Below are 13,600 nucleotides of genomic sequence, written 5' to 3'. Positions count from 1 at the left end.
GTGCGTGTGTCGTGTTCGTCGAAAAGGGTATAAATTGTCGAAATCGCATCAAATACGCCAAATTAATATCCTTATCCTTACACAATTCAAATGGGATTTACAATGTTGCGTGCTGGCTAAGCTTTATTGCATTTCGAACCTCATGAAAGAAGTGCAAACGGCTTGCGTGTAGGCTTAAGCGCCTTATTATATGCTATCATTCGAGACATATCTTTAGCATTTCTTTGGTAGACACAATTAAATTGTTAGCACTCGAATGCATATGATAGTGGCTTTTTCAATTTCGGTTATGTTCCTTTTAAGTAAACTTTCCTTCGCTTTGTTTTTGGTGACTCGTGTCGATAAGGCGTGTAATATGAAAATAACTCAAGGCAAGTGAAAATAATAAAAGCGAATGAAAGGAGAAAACTAAAAAAATCGGGATATACAAGTGTTGTTACTATATTCACACATAAAAAGCACGTTCACCGATGCGAATGCGTGCTGCAAGTACTAGTTTGGCATATTAACACCCTGTAGGAAATATTTCAACTAAGTGCAGATTTTTTTAAACCAAAATGGGATATATTCGTACATACTTATTACAGTTTTAAGAGAATTCTTCATAAATTGTGACAAAAAAGCAACCGGAATTTGTAATTAAATTCTCTGGGTAAATTATGTTTCAAAAAAATATATTTCGCTAAGAACAAAGATTTGTCTCAAATTTTGTATTTCTAACCAAAATTCGTGTGCGGATTGGTTGAAAAGGAAGAGGCATACGGTGATTTAGTTTTATCAATAAACGCAATCCTTCTAGTGATATAAAGCCTGCAAAGATAACCCCGTTCTGGACGACTTTCGACCTCTTCAACTGATGAAAATATTAAGAAAGATGCTAAAAGCAAACCGTAAGTAGGTCTCTTTGGACATGCTTGATCGTATGAATTCCGATCCTACATTCATGGAGAGCATTAACTGCAGAGGAGACATGGATTTATGTGTTTGACAAGCAAATAAGTCAGCAATCATCGGGATGGAGGGAAAGAACGAGCCGAAACCGAAAAAAACCACACCTGAGCCTTTCAAAAATCAAGATGATATTCATTGTTTTTTTCGATATTTGTGGTTTGGTGCATAATGAATTTGTTCCGGTAGTACAGACGGTCAATAAATAGTTATATTTGGCGGTGTTGAGGCGTTTGCCTGAGAACTTCCCTCGAAAACGGGCGGAATTGCGGAAGAACAATTCATGGATTTTACACGATGATAATGCACCAACGCAGCGAGCCACGATTGGGATCGATCTAAGGCCATAAATTCAGCATTTGGCTCCATGCGATTTTTTCTTGTTCAACAAACTGAAATTGTCGATCCGTGGAACCCGTTTTCAGTCGATCGAAGAAGGAGCTGAAGGCCATAACAAAAAGTGCTTATGAAAAGTGTTTCGAAGACTGGAAAAATCACTGGCATAAGATATTTACTAAAAATGTGTGAACTCTTTCATTTCTTAAACGAATTTAAAGGATTTCGGCCAAATCTGGCTTTATTTTTATTTGTGAGACATTACACAACAGGTATTCAAAGAACTGTTGCAAACTTTTGATAAAGTGATAATGCGATATTTTCGCACAGTGCTTAAGCTCCATTCTAGACCTCGCACACCTTCTTGTACATATCTTACTTAATCTACGAACACTTGTAAGCCATGGCATATAAAGTTTATCTGTAAACATATTGGCATACACATGTACATACATATGTATGTGTAGCACAAGCGAAACTTCTCCCTTCTTGTGCGCTTATCTTTAAAAGAAAATATCAGAATCTTAAACGAAATGCTTCTACCAGCAAACGAAATAAAATTGCGCGTCACAAAAAGATGATATCAAAACTTACACATACAAACATGCGTTTTCTGAAATGTGTTCTCGAAAGATAAATTTGGTGTCTTTCTTTGTTGCAAAAGAGCCAAAACATGTGTTGCTTGCGATAAGCGCAATATTTGTGAAATACACGCTCAGACAATGTAAGCGCTGGATAAGTGCATCTACGTTGTTGTAGCTGGCTATTTCATGCATGGCATTTGTACAATGTGATTTTCCTACAAAGAAGACTTCGAGGATTTCGATGTGTGGTTGTGCAATAAATTTGACTTATTTCGTTTAACAGGGTGTTCCACGAGAAATTTTTGCTATTGAGGACAATGCTCGCCATTTAGAAAGCTTTTGGAACTTTCTGATGAACATTTTTTGAAAGATGAATGTAGACAGAAACAAAGTTCAGATTTTTGCACTCGTCTTAGTCCTATTTTCTCTATACAAAAAGTATAGAAGAATATCAAATTTCTTATGAAGCATATACATACGTATGTATGTATATTGGATGATCCAGCAGTGAAACTAATTATAACAAAACATCAGCGAAGAAAATATGACACAGCTTTTAGAACTATAGAGCGTGTCGGTGCTTAAAAACCTTCTCTAAATACTCACGTCAAAAAAAGATATAAGGTTTGGTTAAGCCAAGCTAAGAAATGTGTAAAATGGCATTCAAACGTATATGTGTAGCGCAGAGGTAAAAACCATCCTCTCCAAAGAAGTGCCTACCAACACTATTACCAATAAAAACTACTTGGTTTAAGGTCTATAGCTCGTCTTAGCGGCAGCCAAGCTGCTCATAATTACTTTCATGATTGCTGCTTTATCATCATCAGTCATCATTATCATTTTTATGGCTACTACAAGCTCATTAAAAGCCCCCTTCAACACTATCACCTTGTGCGTTCGTTGAAGCATTCGCCGAACGCATAATAGAGTTGCTGATATGCCAGTTATGGGGTCGCAATTACACACACAGTCGCATATCTACTCCCACCAACATTAGCAGATTGCTAAAGTCACTAACTTAACGGTGTTTGGTGTTGGTGAAGCGCACAAGGAAAGCAGCATCTTCAAGTGCGTCAACTACGTCCTCCTTTCTTCACTCCTTTCACCGCAGTTAATGTACTCCTCACTTTCGCTGCCGTTGGCAATTCTCACATTAACCTCGTTTTTAAAGGTTCGACGACATCGCCACCACTACTTTATTATTCTAAGCTATCCAGCCTACTTAAAATGCAGCCACCTCATTTGGGGTATGACGCAGCTTCTTCCGACGCTTTCTTGCTCCCCATTCACTTTTTGTTCTTGAGGCAGGCAGCAAGAGGGAATGTTTGTTTGTATCCTTTTCCGCAGCTCACGTCCTGCGCTGCGCCACTAATTTGCGAATGCGTTGGAAATCTTGGATTGGTGCGCATTGGTGAATGTGGCGGTGCAGTTGAAGTGGAAAACTGAAAGAGATGCTTAGCGTTGGAGGCGCAATTTTATTACAAAATTATGAGCTGTGAGAAAATTCTCATTTTAATTACACAAAGCACACTTGGTGGGCTATGTGCCGCTACACTTTCTGCAGAGTAAATATGTAGATGTGTGTTTGTGTGTGCTTTGTTTATGTCTGCCAGGGTGTTCATGTGTAAAAGCCCCTTAGAAACTATAAGAAAATTCAGGATTTGAGGGCGATGAACATACTTGGCACAACTTTGACTGCTTTTGTTGCAGCTGTTGGCCTTCTTGCAACAATTGTGGCTGAGATATGGCCGGGTGCAGCAGTTTGTGGTACATATTGCTTTGTCTGGAAGTATGTGGAATTTTAAGAAAATATCACTAATGTACTTCTCCAACTGGTTAGCGCAGACAAACAGTCGAATTTAGTCACATAAAAAATACGAAAAGACTTTTTCGACTACCCAATATTATATTTTTATCCAATAATGTTAAAGATCGCAGAGAGAAAAGGATTCTATACTTATTTTTATAATAAAAAATGCTAAAAAGAAATAACTTTTAGCATAAAAAAAGAAGTGTGCTTCCCTTACAATTAATAATCTCGATCATATCACATTTGATAGCCAAAAAAATGTTTACATGAATCACTGGACAATTGTTCGTCATTTGCCATAAATATACAAATCAATTTTTTAACTGTAAAAGTCAATGCGATAATTCAAAATACATATCGAAAGCAACAACTACATACACAAAGCAAAACAACTACACTTTCCCAACAGAGCATTCTCACAAAGCGAATATTATCGCATAAATGAGAGCAACCGGCATGGAGAGCCATGTAAAAAACCCCATATTATTTTAGCAACAACAAAGAAAGCACGGCTGAATTTATTAAATATAGCGGCACAGCGCTGAATCGACAGTTTTGTTGCTGCCATCGGCGGAGAGAGTCACTTGGGTGAATGCGGTGCCGCTGAACACGATCAACGGTATTTTTTCTGTAAGTATTTGGATGCAATTATGCAGTTATAGTGGGACTAAGATGCACTTATGCATAAGCTGAATAGCAACAGCATCATCGCCTCTGCAGCCGGCACTATTAAAGGTGTGGACTGAGCTGATTGCCTAACTGTCTGTGGATGGCACTGGCCTAGAGTGCTGTGTTTAGAGATAGGGATCGATGTTGCGTTTTGCACATTGTTAAAGTAATTTGTATTTCCGAGCGCAAAGGCACACAAAAAACCAAACCAAAAATAATTCTTATAAAAAGAACAAACCAAAAGCTGTGATAAAAATTTGTGTTCTTTGCTACGAAATCGAATTTAAGTGTATTAGTGTTCGTCACAATGTTTTCTAATTGTTTGGGGCTTAAGGCCCTATTGCTGTTTTTCACTTTTTGCTTGCTTCTGCAACGTGCGCAAATGTCGGCAGATGCGGCAATAACGGCGAATCCCATGCCCAACACCGAAAGTGCCAGCGAGCAATTGAAAGAGCCCATGCAAGCAAACGAAATGAAGATGACGGCGACTGCCAAGGAAACCAGCGCGGGAATGTCGGAGATGTTGAACGATGAGTCTATGCCAACGGAGACCGAAACCAAAACCGGACTACGGCGACTACGGCGACCACGGCGAACGACAAAACGGCTAGCGATGAGAAAGACTGGTGGAAGCACATGATACTCTATCAAATCTATCCGCGTTCGTTTATGGACAGCAATGGCGATGGTGTGGGAGATTTGCAAGGTGCGTGAAATGCCATATTAGTTGAAATGGAGCTAACAGCTATTTAATTTTGTTTTTTGCAGGTATTATGATGAAACTACCTTATCTCGCCGAGACTGGTATTCAGGCCGTTTGGCTGAGTCCCATTTTCAAGTCGCCCATGGTCGATTTCGGCTATGACATATCTGATTTCAAAGACATCCACTCGGAATACGGTACAATGAAAGATATGGAAATGCTGATAACGGAATCGAAACGTTTAGGTAACTGTTAAATGCGGTACCGTTAATGGCAGCACTGTTCTAAATTTTTCTTTGACACCTTCTTTCAGGCATTAAAATTATCATGGACTTTGTGCCGAATCACACTTCCAATCAAAGTGTGTGGTTTGAGAAGTCAGTCAACAAGGAAGACGGTTTTGAAGACTTCTACATTTGGGCAGATGCTAAATTGGATAAGAAAGGCAACAGAATGCCACCAAATAATTGGGTGAGTGGGCAGTCTCAGCACTCAGTCTCAGCGGCTTGATTAATGATAAAATTGTGTTACCATTCGACAGCAATCCGTGTTTTATGGTCCCGCATGGACATGGAATGAGAAGCGCAGCCAATACTACCTGCACCAGTTTACGCCAGCTCAACCGGATCTGAACTTCCGCAATCCCAAGGTGGTAGAGGCTATGGACGATGTCTTACGTTTCTGGTTGGATAAAGGTATTAACGGTTTCCGCGTGGATGCTGTCAACCATCTATTCGAAGACGTAAAGCTACGTGATGAGCCTATATCTGGCAAAACCGACGATATGAATTCCTACGAATATACCAAGCACATTTATACCAAAGATATGGTACGTGAAACTATACTTGTTGCTAATGTTAAGTCTTAATTCAACTTAATATCTTTACTTACAGCCGGAAGTACTGGATATGTTGCAGCATTGGCGTAAACTAATGGACGATTATACCGCCAAAAACGGTGGTCCCGCACGCATTCTCATGACCGAGGCATACGCCGATCTGAAAACACTCATGGACTACTATGAAACGAAAGACGGCAAACGTGGTGCAAATTTCCCATTCAACTTTAATTTCATTACCGATTTGGATGAGCATTCCGATGCGCGCGACTATGTGTTCAACATTCAGAAATGGCTGACATACATGCCGCGTGGAAACACAGCCAACTGGGTCATGGGCAATCACGATAATATGCGCATGGCCACCCGCTTCGGTCCAAAGCGCGTCGATGCGATGCATATGCTGATGATGACGCTGCCTGGTGTAGCGGTCACTTACAATGTAAGCGCGGGCGTGCAGTGTTTGGCCAGCACATTTAAAATAATTTGGTTGCTTCTCGCTTTTTTTAGGGCGAGGAAATTGGCATGCAGGATTATCGTGATATCAGCTGGGAGGACACCGTGGATCCACCTGCGCGCAATGTTGGGCGTGAAAAGTATAAACAAGTCTCTCGTGACCCGGAGCGCACACCTTATCAATGGAATACGCAAAAGAATGCCGGTAAGAAAAAAAGCGAAGTGAGCAAATATAACGGCTGTTACAAATACATTAAATTTTTTCTTGCCGCTAGGTTTCTCTACTGCCGAAAAGACATGGCTACCCGTCCACCCTAACTACAAAAATCTAAATCTCAAACAGCAGAAGTCTGAGAAGAGTCACTACTCGGTGTATAAATCTTTAGTAGAACTACGTAAGATGCCGGCACTTTGCAAAGGACGCTTCCACGCGGAGGTGCTGAACCGCGATGTCTTTGCTTTCGAAAGGTAATTACATAAAAAATTTTAAACCTTCCGAACTTTAAGCGCTTTTATACTAAATGACTGTGTTAATGAACCAAATATTTGTCTTTGCAGGGAGCTCAAGGATGATAACTCTATCATAACTGTCATCAATATTGGTCCACGCGCTCGCGCTGTCAATTTGACCGAAGTCTTCGACCTCAAATACCAACAGAAGCTGACTGTGATGGTTGCTGGCTCCAAGTCTACACATGAGACTGGGTGAGTTGCGTCTTTTCAAAGATTTGCTTTCGCTTTTACTAACCAAACCCTTCCTCCTTTGTGCAATTGCAGTAAAGCGCTCGCCGCCGAAGCTGTACCCTTGGCGCCCTATGAGGGCCTCGTTTGCATGCTAGAGTGAACAAAACAGCTGATTGATCCTTTGTTAATGTTTTTCTGTTTTACTCGAAACATTTTCCATCATAAGTTTGTTTATGTATGGGTTTTTATTAATTTAACAAGCTTTATGTCACATTTTGTGAATAAAAGAACCTCTCTAAACTAAAAAAAGTGCCTTTTAATTGTCTAACATTATGTTCTCTGGTAATTACAGAGCAATTGGAAAACTTATAAAACTTAACAAATTGCTTGTGATTTCGCATTTTAATACTCTTGCACCTGTCGCACGAGCAGCGCGTCGAAATGCGTCTTGTGGCAAGCAAATCATAAAATATTTAAGTGTCTTAATGTGTCCGCTTTTAGTTGAATGCTTTTAGGAGGCTGCGAAATTGCACATTTTCGTAGTTGGCAACGCCTACAGCGCCAATGTTTAAACTTAATTAATTGTTGCGAGTAAAACGAAACGCAAATTGGCTATGAGGGGGTACGACTTTTCTGTTCGCTATCTGGTTTTGATGACGTAACACATATACGCATGCAGTGGGGCCAAGCCGAAAGGCTGGCAGTCAACCAAATGCTGCAGGCATTACAAATGACCGAATGTGTCAAAAATTCATGCTGGCAAACAAATGTGCACCGAATGCCATAACAACAGTGTGAGGCGCGGCAGTGCGCTTTGCCTGCGTCTCCGTGGTGTCTACGGAGATGATTTGCAAATTGCTTTTATTTCAACTGGCTGGATTTCAGATTTCTTTGAGCCGAAAAGTGACATTCTAATTGATTGCAGCGCTAGAGTCAGCACCGTGAACGCGTTTCAATTTGATGTTGTGTGCTTGTTTCGTCATAGATTAGTTACTGCAACAGTGTCGTATTGACGCCTTCAGCTAGAGTTTTTGGCTTTTACTTTGATAATGATTGCCTTTTGAAAAGTGACATCAATCAGGCAGTGTTAGTCAATCTTCATGTTCTTTGTTCTACTATTAGAAGGGATTTTAAAGAAACAATGCTAAGCGGCGGATTAGTGAAATTTGTAGAAAGCTGAGTTCACAAAGCTTCAGAATTATATAATATATTTATGCTCCGCTAGGCAACCTTAGCAAGTGGAAAAGCAGAACAGAAGGGATTTTACAAATATTGATAGCGAATTTCTTTATTATTTTCACTCATATTTGAACAGCTGTAACTTTTTCTCAACTTCCTAACTAAATGAAGCTTAAAATATCATCTTTCCAACACTTTATGGTATGACACAATGTAATTGGTAATGTACGACTGCAACGAAATCTACTGATAAAATACGAAAAGACTTTTTCGACAACTCAATATTAAAGATTTCAAGCAGATTTCAGTTAGTCTTTGATATACAATTTTTTTATTTGATCGTTCAAACATCATGCATACATTTCGTTTTAAAAATATATTATTATTTCTTTCCAAACTGTAAAAAGCCAATAACAAATCATTATACTTAATTTTATTCTTTTGTTAATTTTTTTTGAAATTTACGCTACTGAAAGAGCTCATGAGTTTTGTTAATAATCGCTGCAAAAAATTATTCCTTATATATTTATTTATAACTGTAATGTTCTTGAGTCCATCAAATGTGTTTTAGCGTAAAAACAATGGAACTAATAAAAGATATGACATAGAAGTAAAAAGAAATTTATTAAATCTGAAAAATTACACTTCAATTAATCATTTATGTTTTATAATGGAAACTGGTATGACTGTGAGTCGTGTTTAAACTAAAATTGATTGCAATAAAAAAATACAAAAAAAATTTAACTTTGATCGCATCGAAGCTACAAGACCCTTCACAAATACAAAAGATGCCTTACAAAGACTTGATTTTGTTCGATCAGTTTGTATGGCAGCTATACGTTATAGTCACTCAATCAGAACAATTTCTTCGGAGATTATACCATTTAGATAATAACTCATGATAAATTTCGTGAAGGTAGCTAGTCAAATGAAAAAGTTTTCCATACAAGCAATTGATTCCGATCATTCAGTTTGTATGGCAGCTATATGATATAGTGGTCCGATTTGAAAAATTTCTCTGGAGATTACACCATTGCCTTAGGCAATAATTCTCACTAAATTTAGTGAAAATTGCTCGCTATAAAAAAGGGCTTTCCATACAAGCAATTGATTCCGATCATTCAGTTTGTATGGCAGCTATATGCTGTAGAGGTCCGATATCGGCTTTTCTGACAAATGAGCAGCTTCTTAGAGAGAAAAGAACGTGTGCAAAATTTCAGATCGATTTCTCAAGAAGGGCCTATTTCTTGGGATTTTGATACTTTTAAATCACGACTAGAAAAATGTTGTAAATTTTAAACAATAATTCGAAGCACTGACGCTTAACTTAGATTTTTTAAAATATTTTATAATCTTAAAAAGAACTCCCTGACGGCTTTTACACACATACAGCATGTGTATGGTACACACAAGCACGCCAAAGCCGCCAATAAACGCTTTCGCACCCACCTGGGCGGCAGACGATAAACGCAATTAACTGAAAGACCGCACACGAAAATACTTCAATTAAATATTTTAAGTTAAAAACAATTTATTCTGCTCTTAATCATCTCGCAGCATTCAGCTGAGTCACAACGCCACATTCCACTTGAATCCCTATGAAGGCATTGTTTTCGCTAACACCACACCTGCGGCGAAGGACCGCAACAGCATCGACATAGCGTGAGTGGAACGTAAACTTTTTATTTGTTTTACTAAAGTGTTTAATAAGATTTAATTCTGCTTTAATGCACCATCTTTTAACAGTTACAGACGCACCGTTGTCAGATTGTTAATTAAATCGGTGAGTATAATTTTGGTGGCACTGCTCGTACGGCGGGCGTCGTCAAAGAAATGGACTCAGCTGCGTTGCTGGAATCGAAGTGACAGGCGAAATAATGAGGGCAGATTTCGTGGGTAGAGCGTGTTCTTTTCATTTATTTTATTTTTTGGCGTTTTTTTGCCTGTTGGCGTTGATGAACTTAATTTTACGCATTTTTGATTTTATCATTAAGCTAACGCGACTGCGTGAATGTCGGAAAAACGTTGGCAAATAAGGGAATAATATCGTTTTTTGACACACAAGCTTATCCGGAGGTCTTGATTTCATTATTTGTCAAAATTCAATTAAGGGTGCCAAATACACACTGTGACTAAGACAAAACAAAAAACAAGTATGAAGTAAATAAGCAAATTATTATTATTTTCGCATTTGAGTGCTGATTTTATCAACTGAGCTAAGAATTTCATCTTTAAAAAAGAATTTTCCGCTAGTGGAAAGCTGACGTTGCAATTAAGTTTGAGGAAGTTTTAAATTTCGTTCATTGCGTTTACGAGTGATTGCACAAATTCACTGCCAACTGTGCAGAAAATAAGTAATTTGTCCTAATTCTCCGAACTTCAATGAAATTGCGAGAAGTGGCAATCATTCAGAGTTAATAATTGGTTTAAATTTGCCTCGTTTACGTTATTATTATTCTTGATTCTCAGAAACCAGCTTTTGTGAAAGCAATTACCTTTGGTTATACTTAATCATCGTTAAAGTATTATATCGCATATCCTTACCTGTAATGACACAGAAAATTAATTTCAATTAGTGAGGAGCAATTAAATATTTTATATAAAAAAATATAACATAAAAACTGAGTTGTTTTAAGATATTTTATTTGTACAGTTTTCTTATAAAAATAACACTGGTCTAAAGTGGTTTGGTTGCCCCAGCTATAATATCGATTTTGGATATATTTGTGGACACGTTTATGAAACTGTCAATGGATTTGTAAGATTTGCCCTCGTTTATTTTCTAATATTAATTTTCATTTTACTTTACAAAGATCGGAAAACATGAAATAAAACAACCGAAATCTTTGGAATATCTATTTTGTTCTGAAAAGTAACGTTGTATCGAAGTTTACAGAGAGACAAATGTCGGGAACATATGTTATATCGCAACAAAACACCCTTTATGAGCTTTTCTTTTATAATTTTCCAGTCGAAAATCGTTTTCTAAGAGTTACCAGTATGACGTAGTGACGATCCTATCAACATTGATACTTTCTTTCGTCAATTTTAGACGTAGTTAAATCGCTCTCTCTGTACCCCACTATAAAGTACAAAATTATCCGGAAGTTCATCTATATTTTTACGGAGAGAGTCTAACGTGATACTCAAATTTGCTTCTAGAGTCTGACAATTTTTCAAGATATTTTACGCAGTTTTTTTATAATTTGGTACTAAGTGGCTGCCTTGCAAATTTTCTACAATCAACACAATCCTTTTCCTAGCTTCAATTTCGGGAACAGTTGTAACATTGAAATATTTTACAAATGTCTATAAAAAATTTCCTTTCACATACTTTTGAGCGAAATTTTCATTGAGTAAACAAGCAATTTTTCGGACTGTAAGTGAAAATATCTCCACGTTAGATTTTTAGTAAAACTTTAAATGCGGCCGCATAATTTTTCGCATAATATCGGTAAGGAGACTGAGAATATGGATCACGTGACGTTGTTATGAGCGAAAAAGGTGCGCAGAACCCTAATGATGACTGGAAAACTAAATTTTTATTACTAACAAGTCGTCTTGCCACCTAAAAGTATCACAATTTGCTAAGATATCAATTTTCTTCTTTACTGAACACCGAGTCAATAGCAGCGCATCAGTCATTTCTTCTTTTCGATATTTAGCGCTAATTCGATATACTAAGCGCAGGCAGGTCTTTCACCATTTGGTTTCTCCAACGGGGTGGGTGTCTCACTCTTCCTCTGCTTCCACCGGCGGGTACTGAATCGAAAATCTTCATAGCTGTAGTGTTTTCTCCCATCCGAACAACATGACTTAGAGAGCGCAGCCGCTGTCTCTTGATTTGCTGAACTATATCACCCATCGCCGCATATTGGTACAGCTCATCGTACCATTGTCTGCGATATTCAGCGTTGCCAATGCGCAAAGAATCATAAATCTTTCGCAGAACCTTTCTTTCGAACACTCCTAAGGCCGACTCATCAGATGATCTCAATGTTCATGCCTCTGCAACATATAGCAGGACGGAAAAAATTAGGAACTTGAAGAGTGTGGTGTTTGTTTGTCGAAAGAGGACTTAAATTATCCATTGCCCACTCAGTCTATAGTAGCAACTGTTGGCAAGAATGATTCTGCGTTGGATTTCACGGCGTTTGAGTCAAGTCGGGATGGCGATGCCTGTTTGTTTGATGACTTGTTCACAACCGGACTCACATGCTTCGCTTCCTTATCAAGTCTGGAGAAATCAGACTTAGCTAACTATTGAAGATTGTATCCTCCCTGTTTAGCTCTATAGATCGTATTATTTTCAACAGCAATATATTGAAGAAGTCACACGAACGTCGCTTGGTATCGAACGGCTCTAGAAAAAATACACTTAGTTTCCTAATCTAAAGGGCTATACTTGTATGTAATCATTAAATTCATTACAAATTCTTTATCAAAAATATAAAAACACAAAGCTGGCATTACTTTGCAATTATAAGACTCAAAAGAAGAAACTTTAACAACAACATTTATTTTACTGAGACGCTTTTGTTGTTGATGTTGATTACATCAATTGTGCACAGAGTGGCTGCCGCTTCTTCTTATATAAATTGCAAGGCGCTTCGATATTTGAAAATTCCATTAAAAACGGTAATGTTGTTACTGCAAAAATAACAGCTCAAACAAGCGCCGTACATCAGAAGCATTTTACTGAAATTTACGCAGACTTACACAGAAGCGTTTGGGTTAACGAAATTGACAGTGGGTGGCTGCGCGATTGGGCGGCGAGGCGCTCAACGGTAACATTGGTTCTGGCGCTGCACCGAATGCATCAAATAAAATATCGCCCACTTTACGAGGACTAACAGGGCAAGCAGATGGAAAGTGTTTCATCGCATGCAAACACACACACATACATATGCAGAGAGTGACAATGTTGAAAGTAACCTTCGGTGACTTTGAAAGACTTTCTCCTTAAGCAGCTGTTATGTGAAGGAGTGCAAGTTGAGACGTGCGCCATTAACAATGCACGGTTAAAGACTCTATGTTTGCTGCACACTCACACGCACTTACACACACCGACCCATTGGCTGCTGGCGCCAACTACGGTTCGCATTTATTAACTTCACTGCGACTGCAATAGTCTTAAGCGGTCAACAAAAGCTGCTATAAAATATGAGAAAAATGCCAGATAAAACAGTAGAAACAAGAAGAGAGATAGAAGAATGCGGTGAGCAATGGCTATGCGCTCGAACGTGTGATGTAGCGGTGGGACGGTGAATTTCAATCACGCACGCGATTTCATCACGTCTCAGCGCTATCATGCGCTAACTCACTTATGCGCACAAGTGTCTGTGGAAGAATGAGGCATGCCACATCCGCCGAGGTGAGTGGTGAGGCATGCG

At 38.6% G+C, this 13,600-nt stretch overlaps 2 protein-coding genes across 5 annotated transcripts in view; one reads left to right on the top strand and one right to left on the bottom strand.

The window, feature by feature from the left end:
• The window catches only part of LOC120767652 (calcium/calmodulin-dependent 3',5'-cyclic nucleotide phosphodiesterase 1), a 175,884-nt gene that overhangs the window by 51,956 nt on the left and 110,328 nt on the right, over positions 1 to 13,600 (bottom strand). The window lies entirely within an intron of this gene.
• On the top strand, positions 4,445 to 7,337 carry LOC120767653 (maltase 2-like). Its single transcript, XM_040093826.1, is given in 10 exon segments — positions 4,445 to 4,910; positions 4,913 to 5,053; positions 5,116 to 5,295; positions 5,364 to 5,521; positions 5,592 to 5,879; positions 5,944 to 6,330; positions 6,399 to 6,549; positions 6,620 to 6,812; positions 6,903 to 7,049; positions 7,122 to 7,337. Coding segments are annotated over 10 exon segments (1,968 nt in total). The 5' UTR covers positions 4,445 to 4,654; the 3' UTR covers positions 7,189 to 7,337.

Source organism: Bactrocera tryoni, chromosome 2, assembly GCF_016617805.1.
Source record: "Bactrocera tryoni isolate S06 chromosome 2, CSIRO_BtryS06_freeze2, whole genome shotgun sequence".
Lineage (NCBI taxonomy): Eukaryota > Metazoa > Arthropoda > Insecta > Diptera > Tephritidae > Bactrocera > Bactrocera tryoni.
The sequence above is the reverse complement of the archived record's forward strand: the minus strand, read 5'-3'. Positions and strand labels throughout refer to the sequence as shown.